The sequence below is a fragment of the Vitis vinifera genome, chromosome 7 (genome assembly GCF_030704535.1).
Source record: "Vitis vinifera cultivar Pinot Noir 40024 chromosome 7, ASM3070453v1".
NCBI classification, from domain to species: Eukaryota; Viridiplantae; Streptophyta; class Magnoliopsida; order Vitales; family Vitaceae; genus Vitis; species Vitis vinifera.
This window is the reverse complement of record NC_081811.1, coordinates 3,573,661-3,597,978: the sequence shown is the minus strand read 5'-3', so window position 1 is coordinate 3,597,978 and position 24,318 is coordinate 3,573,661. Positions and strand designations below refer to the sequence as shown.

Here is a 24,318-nt window from a genome sequence, read left to right as displayed (position 1 = left end):
TATTCTTGTCAAACATCTGTGCAGTGATTTTGAAGGGAATGATCTTAGATTTCAAATTGGACATATGCTCATGTCAGAGGATTTAGAGTTATGCTGGAATAAGGGCCTGCTACCAAGATTCATTTCTCTTTCAAATATGGAGAAACCCCTAATGCAAATCATTAAGTTATGAAGTTTAGCTTTGCTGTCAATTTCTCCCTCAACATCAAAGGCAGGGGACCAAACATAAAGCTGATAGACATCAAGAATATGCCTCATTTTAGTATCTGCCATGCCACTCTGCAGTTTCTTACCACCTCTTCTGGGAAGTCCAGCAGTGTAAAGAGGTCCAGGTACACTTGTTCTCATTCTTCCCTTTTGATCACCTTCAGCTAATAAGATCATACTAGTTCATGCCTTCACATCAATATCTCTCCTCCTCTTTGGACACAGGAAACATTCTCAATCTAGTCTTCTCATCAGTTATCAACTATTAATCTACTCTTACATTTCCCCCAGTTGGTCATGTCCTATAATCACTTTTCTTTTCTTTCTAGTTTTTACTACAATGTCATTTTCCCAATATTTTGCTGAACCTTTTCATAAAAGCCATTAGTTGACCAATTGTTGTCACTTCCACATCAAATGCCCTGAGTATCATGTGACCATCTCTCTTAGGTCAGGTGTGAACACAACTTTGATAGTGTGGAAAGGAGCCTCCATGGGTCAATTACAAAATCTTCACTTTATGATCCTCCCTGCTTGCTCATGCACTTCTATTTTCATAAACAGTCCATAAAATCATAATAACTTTCTGATTCAAAGTCAAGGAAGGACATCCTCTAGGACCCATTAAACCAGTAGCAGTTAGGTGACCTGAAGCTGGTAGGTATGAGCAGCGAACTAAATTTTTCATTTTTGTTTCAACTAACTCATTTATTGGCTCACCAGCACCCATTTCAGTGTTTCCATAAAGGGAACCATCTTTTTGGAATCTCTATGCTCGATTAGCTCATAGTCTGCTCTTTTAGTTCAACCTCATTTGATTTGATTTCTGGGTGACATTTCTCATTTATATATCTCAATACCATATCTCTGTATCCATTGCATTCAAGCCATTCATCCTTCTTCACTTTCTACCGTCCTCCAGGAAAAGACAAGGAAAAAAGAAATGGGTTCTTGCCCAGATATAAATTCAATAAATTTAGGCAAGGATTTGAGATGAGAAATCAGATGAACTACATAATACATATCCTTTGAATTTTCACACGTTGTGGGCATGGCTCTGTGGTGATGCTTTTCTGAGCTTTCTCTGTGGCTGTGTGAACTGTGATCTTAATTGGGTCTTGGGGAGGGAGAAATTTGTGAATCCCAATAAAGGGTTCTCATAAATTATTATCAATTATTGTTTTTTTTTTCCTATTTCAGAACTGGCAGCTTCAAATTCAGTTCAGATTTCGAACACCACCGCGACTGGATTGAAAATTGACTGTTTCGGACTCTTACTGGTTGAGTCTCAATTCCAAACATTACCCACAAAAGTAGATCACGTGGGAGAATTCTAAATATTGTGTTTGCACATTCTCGGACCATCTTGATCAAAGCTATTGTAGAAGTTTTAATGTTAAAAACATGTTTGATTATGTTTTTACAGAAAAATGAAAAAAAAAAAACACATTTCATCATTTTTTTTTTTATAAAAAACAATTTTTGAAAATTTAAGTTTTATTTGATAATTGTTTTCATAAACAGTTTTTTATTCTAAAAAAAAAAAAACAACACGTTGGATAATTTAAAAAGAAAAAATATTTAAGAAACACCTTTTAATTATTTTCAGTTATTTTTATTTATTTTTTTAAGTTGTTTTAAAAAATAATTATATAAATGTGAAGAATTGTTAAAAATAAAATATTTTCTTTTTATAATAATATTTTAAAGACATTTCATATTCTTAAATATATTTTTGTTATATAAAATATTATAAAATTGTTTAAAAAATAATTATGGAACATGGTCTTATTATAAAAACGTGATGTTTTTTATAATATATTTTAATTATTTTCACTCCTTTTTCAAATATTATACATAAAATAAAACACAATAAATAAAAGTTATTTTTAAAAAATTATTTTGAAACATTGGAAATGAAATGGGAGCTCATTTATATTAAAAAAAATATTTAAAAACAATGAAAGTGAGCTGAGAACATTTATACTTTTATTCTAGAAAATATTAAAAAAATTATTCTTAAAAATTGTTTTCGAAATAGTTTCCAAATAATTAAATAAGAAGGAAAAGGAAAACCATGATGCAGAATATTTCCATGATTTTTAATTTGTGAAATTGGTGTTCACAACATTCCCCAATGCTTGCTCTGGTGAACTCTGGGCCACTTAGGGTTGTGTTTGGCTGGTTGAAAATTTATTATTCATTCAATACTTACACAGTAAATTTGTATTTTGATAGGTATGCAATAAATCAGGGTTGGGACGTGAGATAAATGCATTTGAATTGATGCTTTGCTTGTTTGATTCGTTCTTTTCCCTTTCTGGAATAGTGGTGAAGCCTTTATGATTTTGATATAATTTCTTGTCTTTTTATATCAAAACACTCCAAACAAGCCCCCCCAATCACACTCAACCTATCCATCCACACAACTATTCATTGTTTCTCAAACCACATTATGCTTGAAAATTATGAAAAATATATTTTCCTTTTTTTTAAAATAATAATAATAAAAATAAATGATGAACTGAGATGGGTGGTTGCTAGTTAAAGGAGATTATGAGAGGCTCATAAAAGCCCCAAGAGCCCACAAGTCAGATGAGTAAGATCTAATGAACAACTGTGGTTTCAGATGGGATCATCCTCAGATACATAAATTTAATCAACACATCATATATTAATTTCTTTGACTTTCAACCCACTGAAAAAAATAATTTTTTCTTTTTAAATTTAAGGAATCTTAGAATTTTTTTGGAAAATTCTTGTACCATGACCCATTTGATTTCAAGATATGCAGATGGATCAGCTTCCATGTATTATAACAACAAAACCTTTTTAATATTACTAATTTGGAAAAAGGAAAAACAATCTTAAAACATACTCTAATGTGGTGAGTAATAGAAGGTAAGGAGGAATGGGGGACTGATTTTAATGGTTATGTATGAAGACATTTGGTATACGTAGATTGATAAGGATGCTGATGCTTGATGGAGATTGGAGACAGTAGTGGGAATGTGGGCGTGGACATGGCACATAATGATAAGAGTATATAATGTATATTATCTCCACATCTCAGGGCTTTCTTCAAGTTCATGACTGCAAAGTATGGGCTTTTCCCCACACGACACCTCATTTATTTTGGAATTTTTCTATGCCCATAACAAACCAACCAGTTGACATCAACCCATTTTCCATCTTCCATTCTTGCACATCTCATCTTCAGCTCATCTCCCTCTCTCTAAACTCCTTTTTTTCTTGCCTTTCCTTTTGTGGGAAACCAATTTTTTTTCTCTCTCTCTGGAATTGGTTGTCTTCTTTACTTTCTTGCTGCTTGTTGGGTTTTGGTAAGAGGGTTTTTTTTCATTGGGCATCTGGCTTGGAGTTGTGCATGAAAGCATGGGGAAGTTGGTGTTGTTGTTTGTTTGAATTCAGTGTTGGAGTTGTTGTTGTTGTTGCTGCTGCTGCTGTTCTGTAGGTGGGTATTGGGAGATATGGAGGTTGAGTATCAAGAGGTCAGTAGCGTCTTCTCCTTCTTCTTCTGTGTTGTGTGGAGTTCTTATAATGAGATTATTTTGCTGATTGGGGTGTGGGTTTTCTGTGTTTGTAACTTTGTGTGTGTTTTTGAATGATGCTAGGAGTATATAAGAAACTCCAGAGGAGTCCAGCTCTTTACTTGCAGATGGTTGCCCTTTTCTCCTCCAAAGGCCCTTGTTTTCCTCTGCCATGGTCTCTCTTCCTCCTCTCTCCCTCTTTCTCTCTCTGTGACTCTCTCTCTGTATGATTACTTTAATCCTATTCACACATTAATGGATTTTGCAGGGTATGGCATGGAGTGCAGCAGTTTCATGAGAGGTAATAAGTGTTCTTAAATGGGCTCTCTTCTAATTTTTCCATTTTAGTTCAACAGTCAAATGCCTGCTAGTGCCTAGATCAAGTGGGCTAATCTCTTTAGCCTGTGGTCACCAATGACTCTCTCTGCTGAAACCTCACTCACAAAAATCGTCATTCACAGCAACCCTAGTTTTGGGGCCATGGGTTCATTCATTCATCAAGTTTCATTTATGGCAAATCTCCCAATTTCATTCATTTGATTCCCCTGTGGAGATTTTAATAGCTATAACTCATTGAAAGAGAGAGATTTTGCTGCAGAAAATTGTTGGTATGTATTATTATTACACCAGAAAGGGGAAGCTTGATTAACTATTATTCGTCAATATGGTCTAACTGTCCCTCAGCCTGCAATGAATTCCCTAGGGCAACATAATAAATTCGAGTTCCAATGCCCTGCCATTTTGGACATTGATCAGTGGTAAAGGCATCTTTGTTTGGATATTCCTTTGGAATTCAACTCCATTTTTCCTTAGGATTTGAATGTTCAAATCCATTCTTTTTTTTTTCTTTTTGGTTTTTTCTCTATAGTTTGCCATATTGCTCACATTATCCGTAATGGTCCTATTCTTGATGGTGCAATTGTAAAAGGAATATTAATACCAACCATAGGCAGCAATTAATTTTCGTGAACCGTCTAAAGATGCCTTTGTTTTATTCTAAACAGAGGCTATCCTTAGTTTTAGAAGCAAAATAAATGCAATTTTGCTTCTCCACATTTGTGGCACAAGGAAATTTGGGTTTTAAGGCTCTTAACTGCCATCACATTTCTTCTTTGTGTACTTTCTTGGCACCACAGTCTGCCCATACCTTCTATCGCACTTTTTCTCACCCCTGCTGTGATATCTTACAAAACCCATAAAGGGCACACCTTTTGCCTTATCTTTCGTTTGGCATAAAGCCTAAATCACCTCCTGTTGTGATTAGCACCCAACTATTCTTTTTGTTACATAAAGTTAGGGCCTTAAACTAGTTGCATAATTCACATGTCGTATAAAAAATTGCCCATAATTGAGTTGGGTGTATGTTCACTAATTGTTCTTTTCTTTTTGGTCTATTATACAATGAACTGTGGGACAATAGCAGTTTACAAATAGGGTAATCTTTGATTGAATAAGCTATCCTGTCAAATCATGCTTCCCATTTTTTCAAAAGAAAACGAGGCCACCATTGAATTATTAAGTCTATTACACTGAGGAAATGCTGGTCAGAGTGGTTGGTTTGGGTTGCTAAACAGTCAATTAATAGGCATGATTAGCAACTGGGCCACACCAGGATGCTTAGAGTTCTAGTAACATAATAACCGAATCACCAAGTGGGTATGAGGCCTATAGGGTGTATCCTGATTTTAGCCATATATCACGTGCCCCACACCGACATTCTTCTGATCTGATGCATGAAAATGAAATGTTTCTAGGATGTGGGACCAGACTAGCAAGTGCTGGATATGCTGTGATTGGAATTGATTATGAAGGACATGGACGGTCCAGAGGCGCTCGATGTTATATCAAGAAGTTTAACAACATTGTCAGTGACTGTAACGACTTCTTCAAATCTGTTTGTGGTAGGTTACTAGTCGCTTTTGGCCTGAGCATGCATTTTATTGATGGTAACACAGTCTCTCAAGTTGTTTGCTGATGTATATCAGTGCAGGAAGAGTATAGGGATAAGAACAGGTTCTTGTATGGAGAGTCCATGGGTGGAGCAGTGGCCCTACTACTTCATAAAAAGGACCCCAATTTCTGGAATGGTGCAGTTCTGGTTGCACCCATGTGTAAGGTAAATGCAAGATGATTGTGTGATCAACTCCCAAATTCCACAACATGCTTTCTATTGGTTGGAATTTGGAAAACATCTTTTTTTTCCAGCTTTGCTACCAAGAAATTGAACCCTGGGTATTCCTAATTAATGTATGAAAATGGTCAGATATCGGAGAAGGTGAAGCCACATCCTGTAGTTGTGAATATATTAACAAAAGTGGAAGAGATAATACCAAAGTGGAAGATAGTGCCCACAAAGGATGTAATAGATTCTGCATTCAAGGACCCTGTTAAGAGAGAAGAGGTGATGATATATATCTGTTTTCCAACTTCTAGTCCCATATATTTCTCTCATGTAAACGTGGGATTCTGAACAGCATTGCTTTCTGTCGTTAATAATGCGCAGATAAGAAACAATAAGTTGATATACCAAGACAAGCCGAGGCTGAAGACAGCGCTGGAAATGCTCAGAACCAGCATGAGCCTCGAGGACTCATTACATGAGGTCATTGCCTTTCTTCTTCTTTGGTGTCAACACATACATAAGATAATCAGGACAGCATTACAGGAAACAAAAGATCCTCATTGATTTTGGATTTCCCCTTATCTCCCCAGTGTTGATTGAGGTGGTTTTTGGCAGGTTACATTGCCATTCTTTGTGCTGCACGGCGAGGCAGATACAGTGACTGACCCAGACGTGAGCCGGGCACTGTATGGACAAGCCAGTAGCAGAGACAAGACCATGAAATTGTATCCTGGGATGTGGCATGGTTTGACATCAGGAGAGCCTGATGAGAACATTGAGATGGTGTTTTCCGACATCATAACTTGGCTGGACAAGCGCAGCACAGGCGACAGCGCCGCCCTTACCTTTCAACCACTTCACTACACTGACCCTGTGATCAAAACATCCACCACCAGCACATCAACGGAGATGGTAAACAGAGAAAAGTTGCAGCGAACACGATCACCTGGATGCTATCTTTGCGGGTTTAACGGACGTCGAACACTCCATCATTCAGCAATGTAGTACACTCCGGTCACCTGAGGGTGTCTATGGCTTTGTCTCTTCATTTTCCTTGTAAATGTGAATTAAAGTATATGAAATATACTGGGAAAGTGGAATAAGACGTGGGTTTCTTTTCTTGCATAGCTATATGGTTATTCTCATGGCAGACTCTGGAACTAGTTCATGGTATAGTTGTGATCATCCACTTTCCCAAAAATGGTGTCCAAAAACATTGGACTGAATTATGTTAACCATATTGATTAACGATTTTCTTTGCTCAGATGAAGGTAAGGCCCATTTAAGAGTGAAATCTCATGGAGAAAAAAAAGTGATTTTGATCATGTGTTAAAGTGTGTGTTTGGTGAGGAAGTGTTTTTAGTTTTTTTAATACTTAAAAGATAAAAAATTTTAAGTATAAGAAAGTCTAAAAACCATTTCTAAAACTATCAAACGTTGTCTAAATCATTGTAAAAATAAATATTCCTATATTGTTATGCTTAATTATTTTTTTTAAAATAAGTTTTCAAATATTAGAAAATGTTTTTGATCCTTAAAAACTGATTTTTTTTTTTATATTTTCAAATATTAGGAAATGTTTTTGATGTTTCTAAAATCATTATCAGATTCTTAATTAGCTTCTAACAAAAAGAAACTTTAGTTAATAACCGAGAAGTATGTTGTAAAACTTGTTTGATTAACTTCCCAATTGGTCGATACCAATGTTGGGAGATGTAGTCCTAGTAAAAGGCACGTGATTTATTCGATTGACTTTTGAAAAATTAAAAAGAAAATACATTTTTTTAAGTTGAATTAGAGATTTTTTTTTTTTTGGAATTTATGACTTGATTTCTATTTCAATTTTAATTAAAATTAAAAATAAAAAATTTCTTGAAATAAAAACTTGATTTACGTATCAAAATATTTATATTTTATGTTTACATAAAAACTTTTAATTTTATAATAGAATGATATATATCTCATGCTTTCGTGTATCCAAACGGACCCATTAATGTCCCCAGCCAAACATGCCCTACAACAAACCCGACCCGACCCGGCCCGACATGACATAACGAATACTTCCCTCTCTCACTGTCCCAAACGGTCATACCTTCGCATTTTTCCCTTCTCAACGGAAAAGAAATCAAATCCCAGTGCTCTCTGTTCTATTTCTCTCGCACGAGAAAACGATCCGAAGCTCCGGTAAGTATCCTCTCTCCCTCTCTCTTTCTCTGAAGTTACACTTCGCAACTCTAGGGTTTTGGAGGTTTTCTAATTTTTTCTTTGTTTGTCTAGGGTTTTGGGTTTTTTAGGGTTTTTGTGGTTTTTAGGGTTTTTGTGGTTTTAGGGTTTGGAGGTCTGTATTTTCTTTTGGTGTCTGAATCGAGGCTTGGGGAGCAAATCATTTCCCAATTATGGATTCGATCCAGTTGGAAAACAGCTCCAGAGGCTGACTTTGAAACTTTTAGGTCTAAAGTTCAACTTGTTCTGTGACTAGGGTTTTAGTTCATCTTGTGTTGAAATTCAACCATTTTCTTCATTAGCATGTTGGATTATGATATTTAAACGCATACATCTGTTAGATGCATTATGCGCGTTCACAATCGTATTTGTTCATACTGCTACAAATTGTCCTTTTTCGGTCGGACTCGTTTCTCGCCGTATGCTCCACTTACTTAACTTTCAAAGTGTTCACGGGCACTTATAAAATCCAAACATTTACCTCATTTTATCCTCGGTTTTCTTCTCTGTTGAATGATATTATGAGTTCTATGTAAAGATTCCTATGAACATGTCATATCAATATGCATATGAGCATTATTCCTACAACTCTTGCGCTTTCAGGTTATAAAGCTCTTTTAAGATCCATCTGCACTTCTCTCACATACTTGCAAAGTTTTCGGCCAATTTCCTCTCTTTTTCTACCCTTTTTTTTTTTTTTTTTTAAGGAATTGGGTTTCTCTTCTGGTGAAGCCATCTGTCCGTCTGTTTGAGTATTCAGTCGTATATTATGAGTTAATAGCATTGTTTCATCAACAATATTGTGTTATGGGTGCATATGGAAGTTGAGAAAAGACTCATTATTCTGTATTGGTTGATAATTTGAATGAGGAATATCAGTAGAATGTTGGATTAACATACGGATATATCCATGATAACTTCTTTTTTTGTGAAAAATAATTATTCATCCATGTATGTGAAATGCATATTGGCTGTGTTGTCTGCTATTTTTTTTTTTCTAATAAATATGGTTAGAATGTTCTAATATTTTTCTTCTTCTTTTTCTTCTCCTTCAGTCTACAAATGGAGGATGATGCCACCGTGAGTTCTCTCTCTCTTTTATTGATTTGTTTTTACACAGCTCGAGATAGTTGGCCTTCTATTGTCATGTTCTTTATTTTGTACTTTTGTGCAATTCTGCATTTTCTTTCTGTTAAAGTTGTTTTTCTACTTATTATCTAGGACCTCCTGCAACAATAAAAAATGTTGTTCATTTTCTCCATCAATTTAATTGTTGATATTGTGAAATCTTGAATTGTGTAAAGGATCATGATATGTCATGAATCTTGTAACAAAAGTGAAATGATAGTCCTACATATCAGTAGCCTTCATTGTTGGTCCTTCACCTTTAGATTATTCTTTATTTATTTTTATTTCTCACTTGTCGCCTTATTATTTTTACCACTTGGCAAATTTACAGGCCCAAGAATTTGAATGGTTACTTTAAAGATTTATTTTTTTTCACTACATTATCACCTATCAAAAAAAAATTCACTACATTATCATAATTTATTTATGAATGCTGCCCTTGAGGCCTGGCTCAAGTGGTAAAGGGATGGGGAGTGTTTGTGGGAGTTTCTAGATTCAAGTCCCAATGGGGACAAAAATTTGACTAAAGAAAAATAAATTATTTATGAATGTCTACACTGTTTTACATGTTCTCTGATGTTGTTTTACCAATTTAGCTATTTAGAAATTGAAGTGCAGATTTCATGTAAACTCTCTTTGAACTTGCAAACTTAATATTGAAGGCCAGATAGAGTAAATTAAACTAGGTATGATATTTCTTTCAATAAGTTCATCTTATAACCTACATGATAAAGTTTGTAATTAGCCACTAATCATCATTGAGTAAAAACTACTAGGAATCCATCAAGTGCATATAACAGCATAAGGACAGACTCCCTTTATCCATCACTGGTCAATGCTCTGTACCATCTTTCATGGTCATGCTTGGCCTGTGAACTTGACTGAGCTCAGGATTTTTTCATTACCAGCCAAGCTTGCAAGCTAGCTAGACTTGCTCAGTATATTTCTTATTAACCCTGACTGATTGACCATTTATGGTTTCTGAATATGTCCTTGGTGTCCTGAATTCCAGGAACCTTCAAGCATATTGCTCAAGCTATAGTTTGGCCATAGTATCTAGCCCATACCTACCAATAGACAATGTTCAGAAAGCAATCTTTGTTATAGTTTTGTATAAATGGATTTTCTTTACATTCTTTTTTGGATGGGAGCACTCTTTCAAACTTTCACTATGTCAAAGTAGTTTCTTTAAATCATCTTCAATATTGTACTCCATGCTTGGGTGTTTGTGGCATCAGCACTAGGGTAATGAGAGATATGTTTTGTTTAAGATAGTATTGTGTTAGAGCTCGTCATTAGCTGTCTTTTCTAATTTAGTGTCTAGGTATAATTGTATTAATGGTTTAGCTTTTTCTAAGAAAACATGCACTATAATTTGATATGTTTCTATGTTCATTTTTTCTCCTGTTAAATTGGATTTAGATTACCACTTATTGATGCTTCTCTAGTTTTTCCATTATTGGAGAAGATCTCCTTCACTTTGAATTGAAATTTCTGTTTATGTTTATGATTACTGGAAAGGATCTCCTTTGTCATATATTGAAGTTTTCAGTACTAATCCAAATTAGTTTTGACAGGCCAAGAATGAGGGAGAGGAATTTAGCACAGGGCCACTTTCTGTTCTGATGATGAGTGTTAAAAATAACACACAGGTAATTGATGAATCTTTGTAGTATTTCATAGGGGCCTGGAAGTATTTTTTTTGGATGCAATTGTTCACAGAGAAGGTTTTTAAAACTGATATTAGGTGTTAAAACTGTTGATTAAGGTTTGCGCTTCCGGAAGCAAATTTGATTATAATGAAATTTAGTTTGTGTTTCCCCTAGCTGTGGTTTGTGATAGTGTTCAGTTATCTATATTTGGATATGTTTGGCTTAGCTGCATTATATAGGTTTGTGGTCAATCTGGCTGTTGGAAACATTTGACTTTTGCCATCCACTCAGGTACTCATTAATTGCCGTAACAACAAGAAGCTTCTGGGTCGTGTGAGAGCTTTTGATCGGCACTGTAACATGGTTCTTGAGAACGTCAGGGAGATGTGGACTGAGGTTAGTTTTATTTACAGAGAATTCTATCTCATTGTTTCCTCAATCTAATGCTGTAGTGTCTATCATTAGAGTTTTCTTCACGGAGTAAATGAAATTTGGTTTTGGCTCAGGTACCGAAGACTGGGAAAGGGAAGAAAAAGGCTAATCCAGTTAACAAAGATAGGTTCATCAGTAAGATGTTCCTCCGAGGAGATTCTGTTATCATTGTCCTTAGGAATCCCAAGTGAGAAAGTAGTGGCTCTGTACGGAGGTTTAACAAGTATTAGTAGTCAGTGGCCTGAATGTTATGCCTTCTTTTGAGGAACTGTACGACACAAACCATTTTGAGGAAGTGTATGTGACTAAATCAATTTGTCTTTTCTAGGATAGTCTGAAACTAGTCTGAGTTGAGCTGGCTTTTGCTTTACAAGAAATGCTTTAATCAATACAATCAAATGACCTTTTCAATTTGCCCTACTGCTTGTTCACTTGGTGGGTTGTTCAGTAAGGAAACTGCTCTCTGCCTTAGTTTCTTAGTACCAGAGAACAAAGAAACAGCGTTGAGAAATTGAATTTAATAACATCCTGAAAGAAGAAAAATGCATTGAGATTTTGATCTGCTCTTCATCAATGGTATCCAATTTTAGGCAGAGTTTGCTTTGTGGGGGGTTTAAGGTAAGCATCTACCTTAGAAAAGATTTAATGATGTGGTACCAAATCAAGCTTTATAATGAGGGGTTATGATAAAATTAGGTCACCCCACTGACATGAGACCCACCCATTAATGTCTTTAATGTCTTGGGAGACAGTTAACGTCAGGCCATGTTCAATCAGCATGCAGGTGCCTTAACATGAGCAACAGTTCCATGCATAGATGTCTCATATCAGAAAATAATTAATGGCCCTACTTGTACCATGATAACTTCCTGGTGTGCCCATTTTGGCCACGGCTCACCATTCAACATCTAAGAATTTTGCTTTGGCAGAACAAGGATAGGCCATATATGCAGGTACCAGAATGAGAAAGTAGAAAGAAAGCTGCCACTGTTACCAATACTCATTGCATAAAATGAAAATTTGGGGGGTTATTCAAAGAGCTTACCATCTATTAAGATTAAAAAGGGGTAGTAACAAGGAAAATACAAAGATGACAAAGAACACAAATTGCAAAAAGTAACACCTCCAAAACTATTCAAAAGAGAACAAAGGGGCTTGTGCTCTGCTGCTGCTCTACCGTTTGGGTGGAAGTAGGGATTTACTTTCCATCGAAAATTGTCTTTCCCCTTGTCACTCTAGTGTAAGGTGTGTAGTTAGCTTAGGACGAGGAGGATGAGGATGTGGTGGTAGTGGCACCATCTTCCTTGTGATCACCAAAGATGCGTTCTCGGAAATCGGATACCATAAGGGGGAGACCCTTGCGAAGAGCCACCTTTGGCTCCCAACCAAGAAGATCCTTGGCCTTTGAGATATCAGGCTTCCTCTTGTGTGGATCGTCCTCTGTGTTGGGCCTGAACTCTATCTTTGCATTGGGGTCTATTGTTTCCTGAACCACCTGCACTTGCATAAATATGCCCATCAATGAGGTATCATGATTGCATTTACAATTTTAGCCACTGATAAGATCAACTCTCTTTATCTAAATTTAATAGCATAAGCTTGATAGAATCCTAAAAAGACAAATATAACATAAACAATTTTTTTTAAATCTGAGGCAAAAGACAAATAAAAATAAATAAATAAAAGAACCAGGCAACCTGGAAAATATTACATGAGGGATGCTATCGAGAACAGTAGTGGCATTCATACCTGAGCAAGTTCAAGCATGGTGAATTCACCAGGGTTCCCAAGATTGAAAGGACCCACATGTTCCCCTTCCATGAGGCGTATCAGGCCCTCCACCTGTTTAAACAAACACAAATCCTAACTCAGCATTTAACAATCCCAAGCAAAAGCAACTACCCGTAATTGTAGTCCTTTTTTTGCCTATATTTTATTACTTGGGGCAGAGTTCCATACATAACAGAGAAAAGCCTACCCCAGACACTCAATATAATCAATATCCATAAATACAATTATCATTTATATAACTTGGGATAAACCTACCCTGAGAAGTCAACTATAATCACTAACATACCACCACCAGAGAGAGAAAACACCAGCTATTAGCTCCCTCATTATTTACCTCACTATTAGCTCCCTCTAACAAAATAGATTGGAATTTTCAATTAAAAGCAGAAGGTGACAACCTGGATCCTGTTTTCATTAGTTTAGTGACATTTAATTAACATTTTCGAAAAACTTTCCTTGGATTCGAGCGTGGAAAAGTAAACAATGCCAACCAAAAGATCAACGCCCTCCAATAGCCTTCGATCACATGGCATATGCCCTTTGGACCAAATAGCTTGGGAGAAGAAAGCGAGAGGCAACAACCTCATTTTGCCACCAGGCCAGTCTACATTAAACTAGGACCAGACCACTCCAATGGCCATTAGTACAAGTACCTATTTTCCCATAAATCTGGCTATTCATGAGGAAAAAGGTGGTCCTAGAAATGCAGTAGTTGTGAAACTTAATTTTTAACATTAAAAAGGTAGAGACAATGACATAGTTGTTGTCTCATCGATTTTAAAAGGAAAGACTAGAATAAAATAACTTTAGCCTGCAAATGTAACAGATTCAAATTCAAATTCGGAGCACTCAAGCATCACAAAGTAATAAAATTCAAAAAGATCACAAACCCCCACAAAGGAACAAACAATGGTTATTTAATAAAAATGGGAGATAAGAAAAGTCCCATACCAGATCAGAAACATACTGGAAACTCCTGGTCTGCTTTCCATCACCATAAACTGTCAGTGGCTCCTTCCTCAATGCCTGCATTATCATTAGCATCATCCCCATTATAATAATCATACAAACACAAACATTCACAGCCCATTTTAACACTTTCAGCAAAATTTACCTGAGCTACAAAATTGCTGACAACACGGCCATCATCAATGCACATTCGAGGCCCATAGGTGTTGAAAATACGAGCGATTCTAACCTACATAAAATAAACCCATTGCAGATAAATTTAGTGTTTCCCCATTTTTGAATTTCTCAAGCCAATAGTAGCTAGAAAAGATGACAAATTCACAAATTAATTCTCCACATAACTAAAAAATTCAGAATGACAAAACAGTTAACTTCAATGATATTCTTAATAGAAACAATATCTATCATAAAAATATCTTAGAAAGAATCCCACCAAATGAAGATATACCTACTCCCAAGAAATATGAAGTAATTGCTTCCTCAAACAGATATAATGGGGTTAATGGGATTAGACTAAATAATAATAATAATAATACTAAGGAAATAAAATAAAGTAATAACCTCGACTTCAGCTCCTCTGTGGTAGTCCATGGTCAAGGTTTCGGCAGTACGCTTGCCTTCATCATAGCAGCTTCGGACACCTGTCACAAACACCACCCACACCTTCTTTCATTTCACGTTTGATGTTTTTTAGTAACCCACCAATTCTATGTTTTGCCACTGTTCAGATTCATATTCAACAAACGCTTTCCATCCTAATTTACCATTTTACCCTCCACCACCTCCTTTTTTTTCCCTTTTCAAAAAAGGGGAAAAAAAAATGAAAAAGAGAAAAATAGGTATCAAAGAGACGCTTGGTCTGCGGATTATGGACCCGTCAATTACGGGTCCCGGTTGACCATGTAGGCCCGGGCCGATCTGGGTCTGCCGCGGACAGTTAAGCCCAGGGTCTCGTGTTTTGCTAACTTGCGCCATTTCAGGGGGTTAATGTTGCCGGATTCCGGCGAAAGTGAGAAGTGAGGAGAGAAGAGAGAATTTACCGATGGGGTTGACGTTGCCCCAGTAGGTCTCCACCTGGGGGTGTTGGAGGGGGTCGCCGTAGACCTCGCTGGTGCTGGTTAGCAGGAAGCGCGCACCGACTCTCTTGGCCAGGCCTAGCATGTTGAGGGTGCCCACCACATTGGTCTTGTGGAATCCGAATCAAGGACAACACAAACATAAACACCAACACCGACACAAACGAACCCATTTGATAATGAAAGAAGAATAAGCAACAGAAAAGCCAAATACTGATTCTGAAATGGAAAAAGGATATGATGGTTTTGACGGGGTTGAACTTGTAGTGAACGGGGGAGGCGGGACAGGCCAGGTGGTAGATCTGATCAACCTCCAGGAGGAGTGGCTCAACGACGTCATGTCGGATGAGCTCGAACCTAGGGTTTCCAAAATGGTGCATCACGTTCTCTTTCCTCCCCGTGAAAAAATTATCCACCACAATCACGCTGTCTCCTCTCCTAATCAGCCTGTCCACCAGGTGGCTCCCCACGAAACCAGCTCCCCCGGTAACCACTATCCTCAGCCCCTTCCGCTTCAGCCCCAGCGGCACCTTCCCCCCAGAATTCACAAACCCAAACCCTCCGCCGCCGTGCCCGGCGTACGCCACCCGGTGAGCCAGCTGGGTCGTCGTCTCCGAGGGGAAGTAGGAGTCCGAGATCGGGTCGAACCGGTGGGTGTACGGAGCAGGAGAAGATGGGAGGAGGAGGAACACCACGGTGGCGATAGCAATGCCGACGAGCGTGAAAAGAAGGCGCTGCTCGCGAAGCATGTAGCGAATTGGACGAACCACGGAAAGCCACGGCTTGGGGGGTTTCGGCGAGTACCCATCAGCCATGGGCTGCGTTTCGTGGCCTCTGAATATCAGCTCCGACCCCATTTCTCTCAATTACTCCAATCAAACAACACAACCAAGAAGGAGTAGGAGGTTGGATCAAGACGGCGAATACGTTATATAGAAACAAAGATCAGGTGACTTGCAGTCGCCGGCACATCCGTTGCTTTCCAGGAAAACTTGCCGGAAACTCTGGCTCTCCGGCGCGTGACTGATGCGTTTGCCTCCTCTTGCTGCTTGGCCTATTTAACCTGTGTCCTCCTCTCAAATGAACCTTAGTATTCCATAATATTACACCACCACCCTCTCCTTACTATCCTTCCATGTGTTCAAACCTTTTCCCTTTCCTTCGTCACAACTCAAATGTGAAGTGGAAATTAAATTTGTTGATTCCAAAAAGGATAAATAATCTTAAAATAATCTTACTTCCAAATACAATATAAAATCATGATCCTATTTCTTTTAATTAAAATAATTGTAAATTTTAATCATTTGAAATTTAATTATAAGACATTAATATCGATTAAGACATATAATTGCGCTGAGATTTGGTTGGATTATGAGTCATTAATTCGTTCCAATTGATAATATAAGTATAATAATTTTTTTCTAATAAATCTAATAATATTAATAGTAATTAAGTTCTACAACTCAATTAATAATTGAATTAAAAAATATTATAAATAAATGAAAAACGTTTTTCCATTATTTACATGAATAAAATAATAATGTAATTAAAGTAGGAAAAAAATCAATATTATCAATGATATTATAATAAAATATATAAATAAAATAATAATAAAAATTTTATAATCACATGCAATCAATGATATAGACCATATAGATATTATCTCTTCTGAACTCAAAAACACTTTTACGACTTTAAAATATACATATAATTTTTTTCTTATATTCGATATAAGATATCACAAACATCTCTCATATAATGCAGATTAAGATTGTGTTTCATGAGATAATGGGATTAAACAGACAAACACCTTTTAGGAGATTAAACAAACCTTCACATCAAGATATATTGAGGTCAGGATCAACTTTCATAGTTTTAAAATATGTTTATATAATTAAAAAAAATCGTATTTATCTAGCGCCCAAAAGTTTATCTCCTGTCTTCTTCTTTTATTTTTATTTTTATTTTTATTTCATTTTATTGCTTAAAAAGGGTATGTTTAATATTGTGGCACTGCTCTGCCAATGAAGTAAGAGATTGTTGTACAATTGGGTCAGCTTTTCTTTTATTTTGTAATAAATACAAAATAAATTGGCACGATTAAATGATTAATTAATAACTGACCATTACAGATTGGTTTTACAATGAACATAAATCACAGAGCAGAGTCATGATTATCAGGAACTGGTCTTCTGGTCCACTGCTTCTTCCTCAATGCCTTCCCTACTCACAGCTACTTCAGGGGGGTCCTCTGGACCACTTCAAAAACAAGCCAAGACCCATCACCACATTCGTACCAAAAGAGTAAGAAAAAACTTTTTAATTATTCATTCAGCCAAAAAGAACCTAGGCTTACTTTCTAAAATCGGGTTTTAACCATCCCATCCGAAGAATAACCAATGTCCAATAAGGATAGGCAGACTTGCTTTCTAAGATTGGGTTTTAACCATTTCATCTGAAGAATAACCAATGTCCAATAAGGATAGATCAACTCGTTTATAACATTCCACGTTATATCTTATGAACTTATTACAATAACTTATTGTTCAAGGATGATTTTATTATACATAATAAAAATAATTTTACTTATAAAAAAATATAAAAAACAATTAATATCTAATAAGGATAGATCAAATCGTTTACGACATTTGATATTATACCTTATAAACTTATTTTGAACGTCATTATTTGAATAACTTATTATCGGGTTAAAGAATGATACTATTATACACAACAAAAATTCATATTTTTTTTTTTAAAAAAAAAGAGTGAATGAGTTAAGATTAGGCATTTGGCACTATACCTTAGACACGTGTTCTAAATATTATCATTGAATTATAGGCAACAAAAATAATTATTTTTCTCTAAAGAAAAAGTGAGTGAGTTAGAACCGATTCTAACACATGTTGTAGCTTTTAAGTGAAGTTAAATGGTTGATATGTAATTTGGAGAAGAGCACAAGCCTCATTGCCCCACTGATAACAGCAACCCTAATTGCCCCTAAAAGGAGGTCGGGTCAGCAAATTTGGTGGGACTTTGAGTGATTTTGACGCTCATAATTTTGACTAGTTAAACATACACCTCCCCTTTTGTTGCTTTGTACTCACTTGTCCCTTTACGTAATATCCCAATCCTCGAACCAACCGTCCATCACAAAATAAGGTTACAACCTTATGCTAATTTCATTATTATTATTATTATTATTATTAGGATCTTAGTCGATGTGGGATTGGCACATGCAACTTTGTACTAAATTAAAAGTGAGACTCACTTGTCCATCAATGGAGGGTGTTGTTCATGATTTTGATATTATTATTTGAAGAGTAGTTGGGTTTAGTTTTGAGCAAGTCTTAGTAAAGAAAATGGACGAAGTCAATGGCGTGATGGGTTTATGTTAGCCAATGGAGACGCCATGCCATACCACCAATTTGGACCCATTGAAAATTCTAAATTGCCTTTTACTATATGGTCTTGAGCCATATTTTTTCTTTCTTTCTTTCTTTTTTGGTATTTTGGCACAAACCCATGTTTTGGTCATTAGTGGTATGGGTTTGGGGCTTTACATGATGCACCCAATAAGCAGAAGTGAATTTTATTTTATTTTTTTAATTTTGTAAAATTAGATTAAATTAATTTTTTTATTGGTGTCGTTGGAAATGATTCATCTCAACCTAAAAGAATCATTTCATTCACATGGGATGTTAAGGTAAAATAAAAAATAAATTTAAAATTAGTAAAATATTTTTATTTACTAATCTAAAATTATTTAATTCATTTTAATTAATTTAATTATATTTTATTTTTGTTTATAAAAATAAAATTAAATATGAAAAATGTTATTTTCCTTAACTTTTTTTTGTCCTTTCTTGACATTAAAAAAAATAGTGCCAATTTTAGAAAAACAAAAATATATGCATAAAAAAAATTTACAAATTTGAAGGAAAAATGTGTTTTTATATATTTATATGAAAAAAATCATAAAAAAATATAAATTTCAATCGATTATAAAAAAATAATTAATATTTTATACACACTTTTTTTTTACCCTAACACTTTTGACAATTCAGATATTACCTTTCACTATTTTAATAATTACATTTTGAATATATGTAATTTCTTTGAGGTTTACTCATGCTATGACGTGTAACGGTCCGAAACGTGACGGGTGTCACCGGCCGTACCAGGATGCTAGGTAAATGAGAAAAATAATAATAATAATAATAGATATGTTGAAAAAATATCCAGGAGGAGGCGAAGAAAAAGGAGGAGAGAAGTGATGAGGTGTGGGGGCCCGACCGCCAGAGGAGTTCTTCGTTTGCACGTCGCATAGAGTATTCATTGATATGGAAGCAACGTTGACTATGGGCCATACACGTGGCACTTGACCATTTCCCACGTTTCTGCAGTGTTCACTCACCACCCTCCATCACGGCCCCATTGCTTCCGACCCCACATCCACATGTCGACATTTTCAAATTTTTTTTTTTTTTTGATGTTGTTATAAAATTAAAATTACTAATTATTATAATCACGTTTCTGTTTATAATTTTCAAAAAAAGTAATTCACGATTAAACTTTTTAAATATTATAATTTATATTCCACAATATTATAATAAAACCCATTAATAATTAGGGTTTTTTTTAAACATTTTTTGACTTGAATTATTTAAGTGTTTAAAGTTTCTTAAATTTAATCTAGAAAATAGATTTTTATCAAGGTATTTTTTTGAAAAAATTAGGGAAAGAAAATAGGGATTTTTTTAAAATTATTAAATTATTTTTATATATTTTTTAAAACTCATTTAATTTAAATAATTTTAAAATATAAAAAATTAATTATATTTGATTTTATTTATTATTTTTATTATAAAATCAAATATAAAAAATTATTATTTTTCCATTTTGGAGGAATCAAAGGTAATCTATACTATTAAATAATATAGTTCCCATTGGATCACCAATAAGTTTTTACCATGGAAAATTAACCAAATTTAAGATTCAAAATTTTAATTATTTATTGAAATTAATTTTGAAATATCTAATGATCCAAGTATGATATTAAATTAGTATATCATATTTTATTTTTCCTCATATTCATTTTTTTCTCCTTGTTACTCAAAAATGTATTTCTTCTTTCTTATTATGAATTTGAGATAATGGTGGTGTTTTATACGGCATGGAAGCACTATTTTGAAAAGATACAATCAAATAAAAACTACTCAAGATTTCAATTATTGAAAAATTCTAGGATTTGTTTGGTAAATTGGGAAATATGGGATGAAATTTATATATTTAAAAGATAATAATTTCTTTTACATATTTTTTTCACTTATTTTTTTTATATAAAAATGATAATTAATTTTATATTTCTTTTATGTGTTAACGAGTTTGATTTGTATATTGAGTTCAAATATTACAAATTTAAGTTTTTATAAAAATTAGTAATTCAACATGGTATTAGACAGGATGTTTAAAGTTCAATTTCTTTTTTGTAATTTGTATTTTTCCCATGATCTGTCTCTCTGCGTGAGTGAATATGATATGCATATTGAGCCAAAATCTTGCAAGCTTGCACTTTTATAAAGCTTTGGATGAGATGATATTGAATTAGTCTCCATAAATGAAATGGCGTGAAATTTACATTTCCGTTGGAGACCAGGCCAGAAGAGGAAAATTGAGGGATGGCTAAGAAATTTAGAAATTCTGTTTCGTGGAAAATTAAACAATTTTATCTTGGCACGTACGCAAGACTTTGAATGGAAGTCACAGAAATGGCTACCACATAATTTCTACACATTATCTCATGATTAAGTGGCTTTTTACCTAAAGGGCCACATGGTCCACTAATCACATTCCCCCATCACAAATTTCCCAGAAAATGATTTTGCATGGAAAATATGGTCTAATCAAGATTTGGAAATCACCTAACTTTAAATGAAGCATATGAAAAATGTAGTCACCAAATTTAACTGCAATCTTCAATGGAGTAGAGAGTTGAGCATTCCACCATTAACATTGATCATGATTTATAATTAGGGTCGATAATGACTACCATTATGTGTTAAAAAGCGCGATTAAGACGCCTTTTGAGACTCTTGAAAGAATTAGATGATATGGGTTTTGTGTCTGGAAATGCTGGGGAAGTAGTTGATTTACAATAGGGGGTGGAAGGGGAACTTGAGTCCTTTTGAAGTGAAATCTGCAGCAAAACCAACGTATGTTTTATATCATATATGCGATCCACCCAACCTTGGTTTAAATTAATATGAGACAATGGGCTGTTTCATGGTGTAGGGCGGCTTGGTGCTTGGGCCCCTTTTGATTCTGGTGCACCTAACTGACCTAAAAATCTGTTGACATGGGACGGGGATGAAATTTGGGCATCATGAACATCTTTTCAAAAGTTTCCTGGGGTGTTTCCACTTGAAATGCTGCATTACCCTTTTTTGGAGAAACTATTGTCTGTCCTGGTTGCTGACCTAGATGTAGCACATGGTATTGCAGATGGGGTTTGAAGAATGTCTCATAAAGATCATCAGAGGTGTTGGCCCAACCCCAAAAGAGTGGTTAAGTGGCCATTGCTAACATTGTTTTTGTGCTAATTTTATGACACAACAAGGGCATGTACTACTTGAAAAATGGTTATGTCCCATTATTGCTTCTTGAACTTGTTTCACTTCAGTTGCTAAGCCTTCCTCCTGAACTAGGGTTTTAAACTCATTTATACAATTTAGGAGAAACCCACTACATATATATTCTTGGGAAAGGATTGATGGTCTATAAATTTAGAAGAAACTCATTATATATATAGTGACAGAAAGGAATGGATGATCTATATAATGAGGAGAAATTCACTACATACATAGTGACAAAAAGGGATTGGATCCATAGTGGGATGGGGGATTGACAGTAGTACCAACTTTGCTTAATCGTATGTAGGATGTCAGAAGTGCTATGCTTTTTTTGGCCTTGCAATAGGATTGCTTAGATCATCACTATCAAAGGAGAAGTGTCCAAAGGTTACATAAGTCTTATACAAAGAGAAGCCAGCTGATTCACAGCTAGTTCCTTATTTCCCAACTAGTCTACATGTCACATACAATTTACCCTGCCTTACTACGGAATATTTAGGCTTCCTGCACCAGCAGTTGCAAGTTTGTTAACAAGGGCCAGTGCATTACTAGTAATGTAAGTGACATTCTGGACCTGATTTCGAATCAACTTAGCCCGTTTCCCCTTACTGCCATCGAAGCCATCCAAGCAAGTGTCCTCATCTGTGAGCACAGCGCTCATCCAAGTACTCACATCACTCATTTGCCTGTCAAAGGCCTTGCTGCTAAGCTTTCTTAGCATCCCCAGTGAGTTGAGAAGATTGTCAATGGCGTCCTGAAAACACTCTATACAGTCCGAGAGGGCAGCTCCGTTTCTTCCCCTCATCGTGCCTCGTTTCCTTAGCTTCACCAAGTACTGAGCTACATGCTTGGCTTCACCTATCGTAACTGAGACCCCTGCCCTTGCCCACCTGCTAGGACTTCGTTTGGCAGTGTGGGAAAATGATGCCAGTGAATGGATACAAAGATCACGATACCTTGTCACACTGCATGCTTCTCTAAGGTAATTGTTCCCATTTTCAGAGGCTGATAACATCCCCAGATTCATCAGCCCAGCGAGGACCAAGAATGACAGAGAAACATGGAGGCCTGCCATTACTATTCTATGGATTGATCAGAGAAAGAAGATGAGGACTTTACACTGGTTTTTCCATAGGGTTCTGCTATGAGACTAGGGTTTTAAAGGGGGTTTTGGATGTGTTCGGAAGAATGGAGTCTTTTCACAGAATCACAAGTGTTTGTTACAAAAAAGCAAGAGGGTGGTGAAGACAATAAAGAAAAGGGAAAAGTGGGATGTGAATTTGAGCTGAAATTGGTTATGATAATTAAGAAAACATGTGAATTCCGGGTGAGTTTCCCATCACCCATGAAAATTTGGGGGTAGGGGTGCGCGGGGTCTTCTTTCATAGGGAAGAATTCAACTTTCTACACAAATATAATTTTAGCCCCCAAACATGACCTTAGAGTGTCTGAAAATGGTTGATTTTGGGGTAAGAGAAAGATGATGGAAGTGGACTGTGCACAGTATAAATGAAGCGTGAAAAGAGAAAAAGGGTTAGTTTGGCTGATGGCATGTTAATGGAGTAGCAACTTTCGCACTATACAAGATCGCAATCTTTAGTCTTTCTAATTGAACTCACGGGAGTGTTGAGAAGAGGCAATACATGTGGAATATTAACTACCTCTGTCGAGCCATGGGCCCTCTCTTAATGCATTCTACCTATAATAAGGTATCGTGTCAGATAGTTGCTGCCTCCTCTTTCTTTTTTTTTTTTTTTACTTTTGTTTTTTTTTTCTTAAAAAACTACTTCACAATCAAATACTGGTTTTTGTTTTTTTGTTCTTAATAAAAAAAACAAAGAAATTTTTTTTTGTTTTCACTTGTTTTCTTAAGACTGTTTTAAAAAATAATTATACAAGTACAATGATTAAAAATAAAGGATTATATATAAAAATTATTTTTAAAATATATTTAAAAATATTAAAAATAAATTATAAATATTTTAGGTTTTCAAACAGACTTTTATTTTATAAATTATGAGACAATAATTTTTAAAAATTATTCTATAAAATTATTTTTCATAATTATTTTCGATTATGGAACAAGCCCATAACTTCTCAAAAACAAATCCAAACTAAGGGTAAATTTGTAAATAATTCAACTATTTAATAATAATAATTTTAAAAAATTATTTTAAGATTATAATTTTATTTAAAAATCTAAATATTATAAAACAGTTTTTCTGATGTGCTCATACCATATATATAAATATACATGAAATTCATTTTTCCGTATACCCAATCCAACTCAACAAGAGGCTCAATCCAAGCCTAATTCAAACTTATTTTTCTAAACTTAAATTAAAATCATATTAAGCTTGAATTAATAAATATATTTGAGTTAATCAAGTTAATAAACATTGCATAAATTTAACATTCATTTTCTTAAATATTTTAAGGATTAATCTATATTTTATAAATGAAAACTATTAGTAACATTAATTTAATTAATATTTTAAAGTTTTTACAAATGAATATATTAATGTATCAATAGAAGTT

The 24,318-nt window shown here is 35.1% G+C and overlaps 4 protein-coding genes across 4 annotated transcripts; 2 read left to right on the top strand and 2 right to left on the bottom strand.

Annotated features, from left to right (window-relative positions):
- The first annotated feature begins 3,268 nt into the window (after positions 1–3,268).
- Positions 3,269–7,002, top strand: LOC100246971 (caffeoylshikimate esterase). The gene is made up of 8 exons (XM_002268868.4): positions 3,269–3,716; positions 3,840–3,930; positions 4,024–4,056; positions 5,510–5,656; positions 5,741–5,871; positions 6,019–6,156; positions 6,259–6,357; positions 6,493–7,002. Exons 1-8 carry the CDS (start codon positions 3,696–3,698, stop codon positions 6,880–6,882), a joined length of 1,050 nt encoding a protein of 349 aa, XP_002268904.1. The 5' UTR covers positions 3,269–3,695; the 3' UTR covers positions 6,883–7,002.
- Positions 7,003–7,865: 863 nt separating this feature from the next.
- LOC100258827 (uncharacterized) lies at positions 7,866–11,732 on the top strand. Its single transcript, XM_002268909.4, has 5 exons — positions 7,866–8,061; positions 9,156–9,180; positions 10,806–10,880; positions 11,172–11,276; positions 11,387–11,732. The coding sequence occupies exons 1-5, from the start codon at positions 7,871–7,873 to the stop codon at positions 11,501–11,503; spliced, it is 513 nt and encodes a 170-aa protein (XP_002268945.2). The 5' UTR covers positions 7,866–7,870; the 3' UTR covers positions 11,504–11,732.
- A 608-nt stretch (positions 11,733–12,340) lies between these two features.
- LOC100257232 (UDP-glucuronic acid decarboxylase 2) lies at positions 12,341–16,286 on the bottom strand. The gene is made up of 7 exons (XM_002268751.5): positions 15,388–16,286; positions 15,113–15,260; positions 14,634–14,713; positions 14,218–14,301; positions 14,055–14,129; positions 13,062–13,154; positions 12,341–12,807 (listed from the first exon to the last, which is right to left on the bottom strand). Exons 1-7 carry the CDS (start codon positions 16,003–16,005, stop codon positions 12,571–12,573), a joined length of 1,335 nt encoding a protein of 444 aa, XP_002268787.1. The 5' UTR covers positions 16,006–16,286; the 3' UTR covers positions 12,341–12,570.
- A 5,646-nt stretch (positions 16,287–21,932) lies between these two features.
- On the bottom strand, positions 21,933–23,154 carry LOC100263994 (pectinesterase inhibitor 6). Its single transcript, XM_002267750.4, has one exon. It carries the CDS (start codon positions 22,853–22,855, stop codon positions 22,265–22,267), a length of 591 nt encoding a protein of 196 aa, XP_002267786.1. The 5' UTR covers positions 22,856–23,154; the 3' UTR covers positions 21,933–22,264.
- Between the last annotated feature and the right edge of the window lie 1,164 nt (positions 23,155–24,318).

Excerpts from the sequence above, each read along its gene's own strand:
- LOC100246971 (XM_002268868.4), top strand. The coding sequence starts at position 3,696 with ATGGAGGTTGAGTATCAAGAG. Across the intron at positions 3,717-3,839 it reads TGGAGGTTGAGTATCAAGAG|GAGTATATAAGAAACTCCAG; the intron begins GTCAGTAGCGTC and ends GAATGATGCTAG. Across the intron at positions 4,057-5,509 it reads GTGCAGCAGTTTCATGAGAG|GATGTGGGACCAGACTAGCA; the intron begins GTAATAAGTGTT and ends AAATGTTTCTAG.
- LOC100258827 (XM_002268909.4), top strand. The coding sequence starts at position 7,871 with ATGTCCCCAGCCAAACATGCCCTACAACAAACCCGACCCGACCCGGCC. Across the intron at positions 8,062-9,155 it reads GAAAACGATCCGAAGCTCCG|TCTACAAATGGAGGATGATG; the intron begins GTAAGTATCCTC and ends CTTCTCCTTCAG. Across the intron at positions 9,181-10,805 it reads AAATGGAGGATGATGCCACC|GCCAAGAATGAGGGAGAGGA; the intron begins GTGAGTTCTCTC and ends TAGTTTTGACAG.
- LOC100257232 (XM_002268751.5), bottom strand. The coding sequence starts at position 16,005 with ATGGGGTCGGAGCTGATATTCAGAGGCCACGAAACGCAGCCCATGGCT. Across the intron at positions 14,302-14,633 it reads ACAGAGGAGCTGAAGTCGAG|GTTAGAATCGCTCGTATTTT; the intron begins GTTATTACTTTA and ends TATTTTATGTAG. Across the intron at positions 13,155-14,054 it reads TCCAGTATGTTTCTGATCTG|GTGGAGGGCCTGATACGCCT; the intron begins GTATGGGACTTT and ends TTGTTTAAACAG.
- LOC100263994 (XM_002267750.4), bottom strand. The coding sequence starts at position 22,855 with ATGGCAGGCCTCCATGTTTCTCTGTCATTCTTGGTCCTCGCTGGGCTG.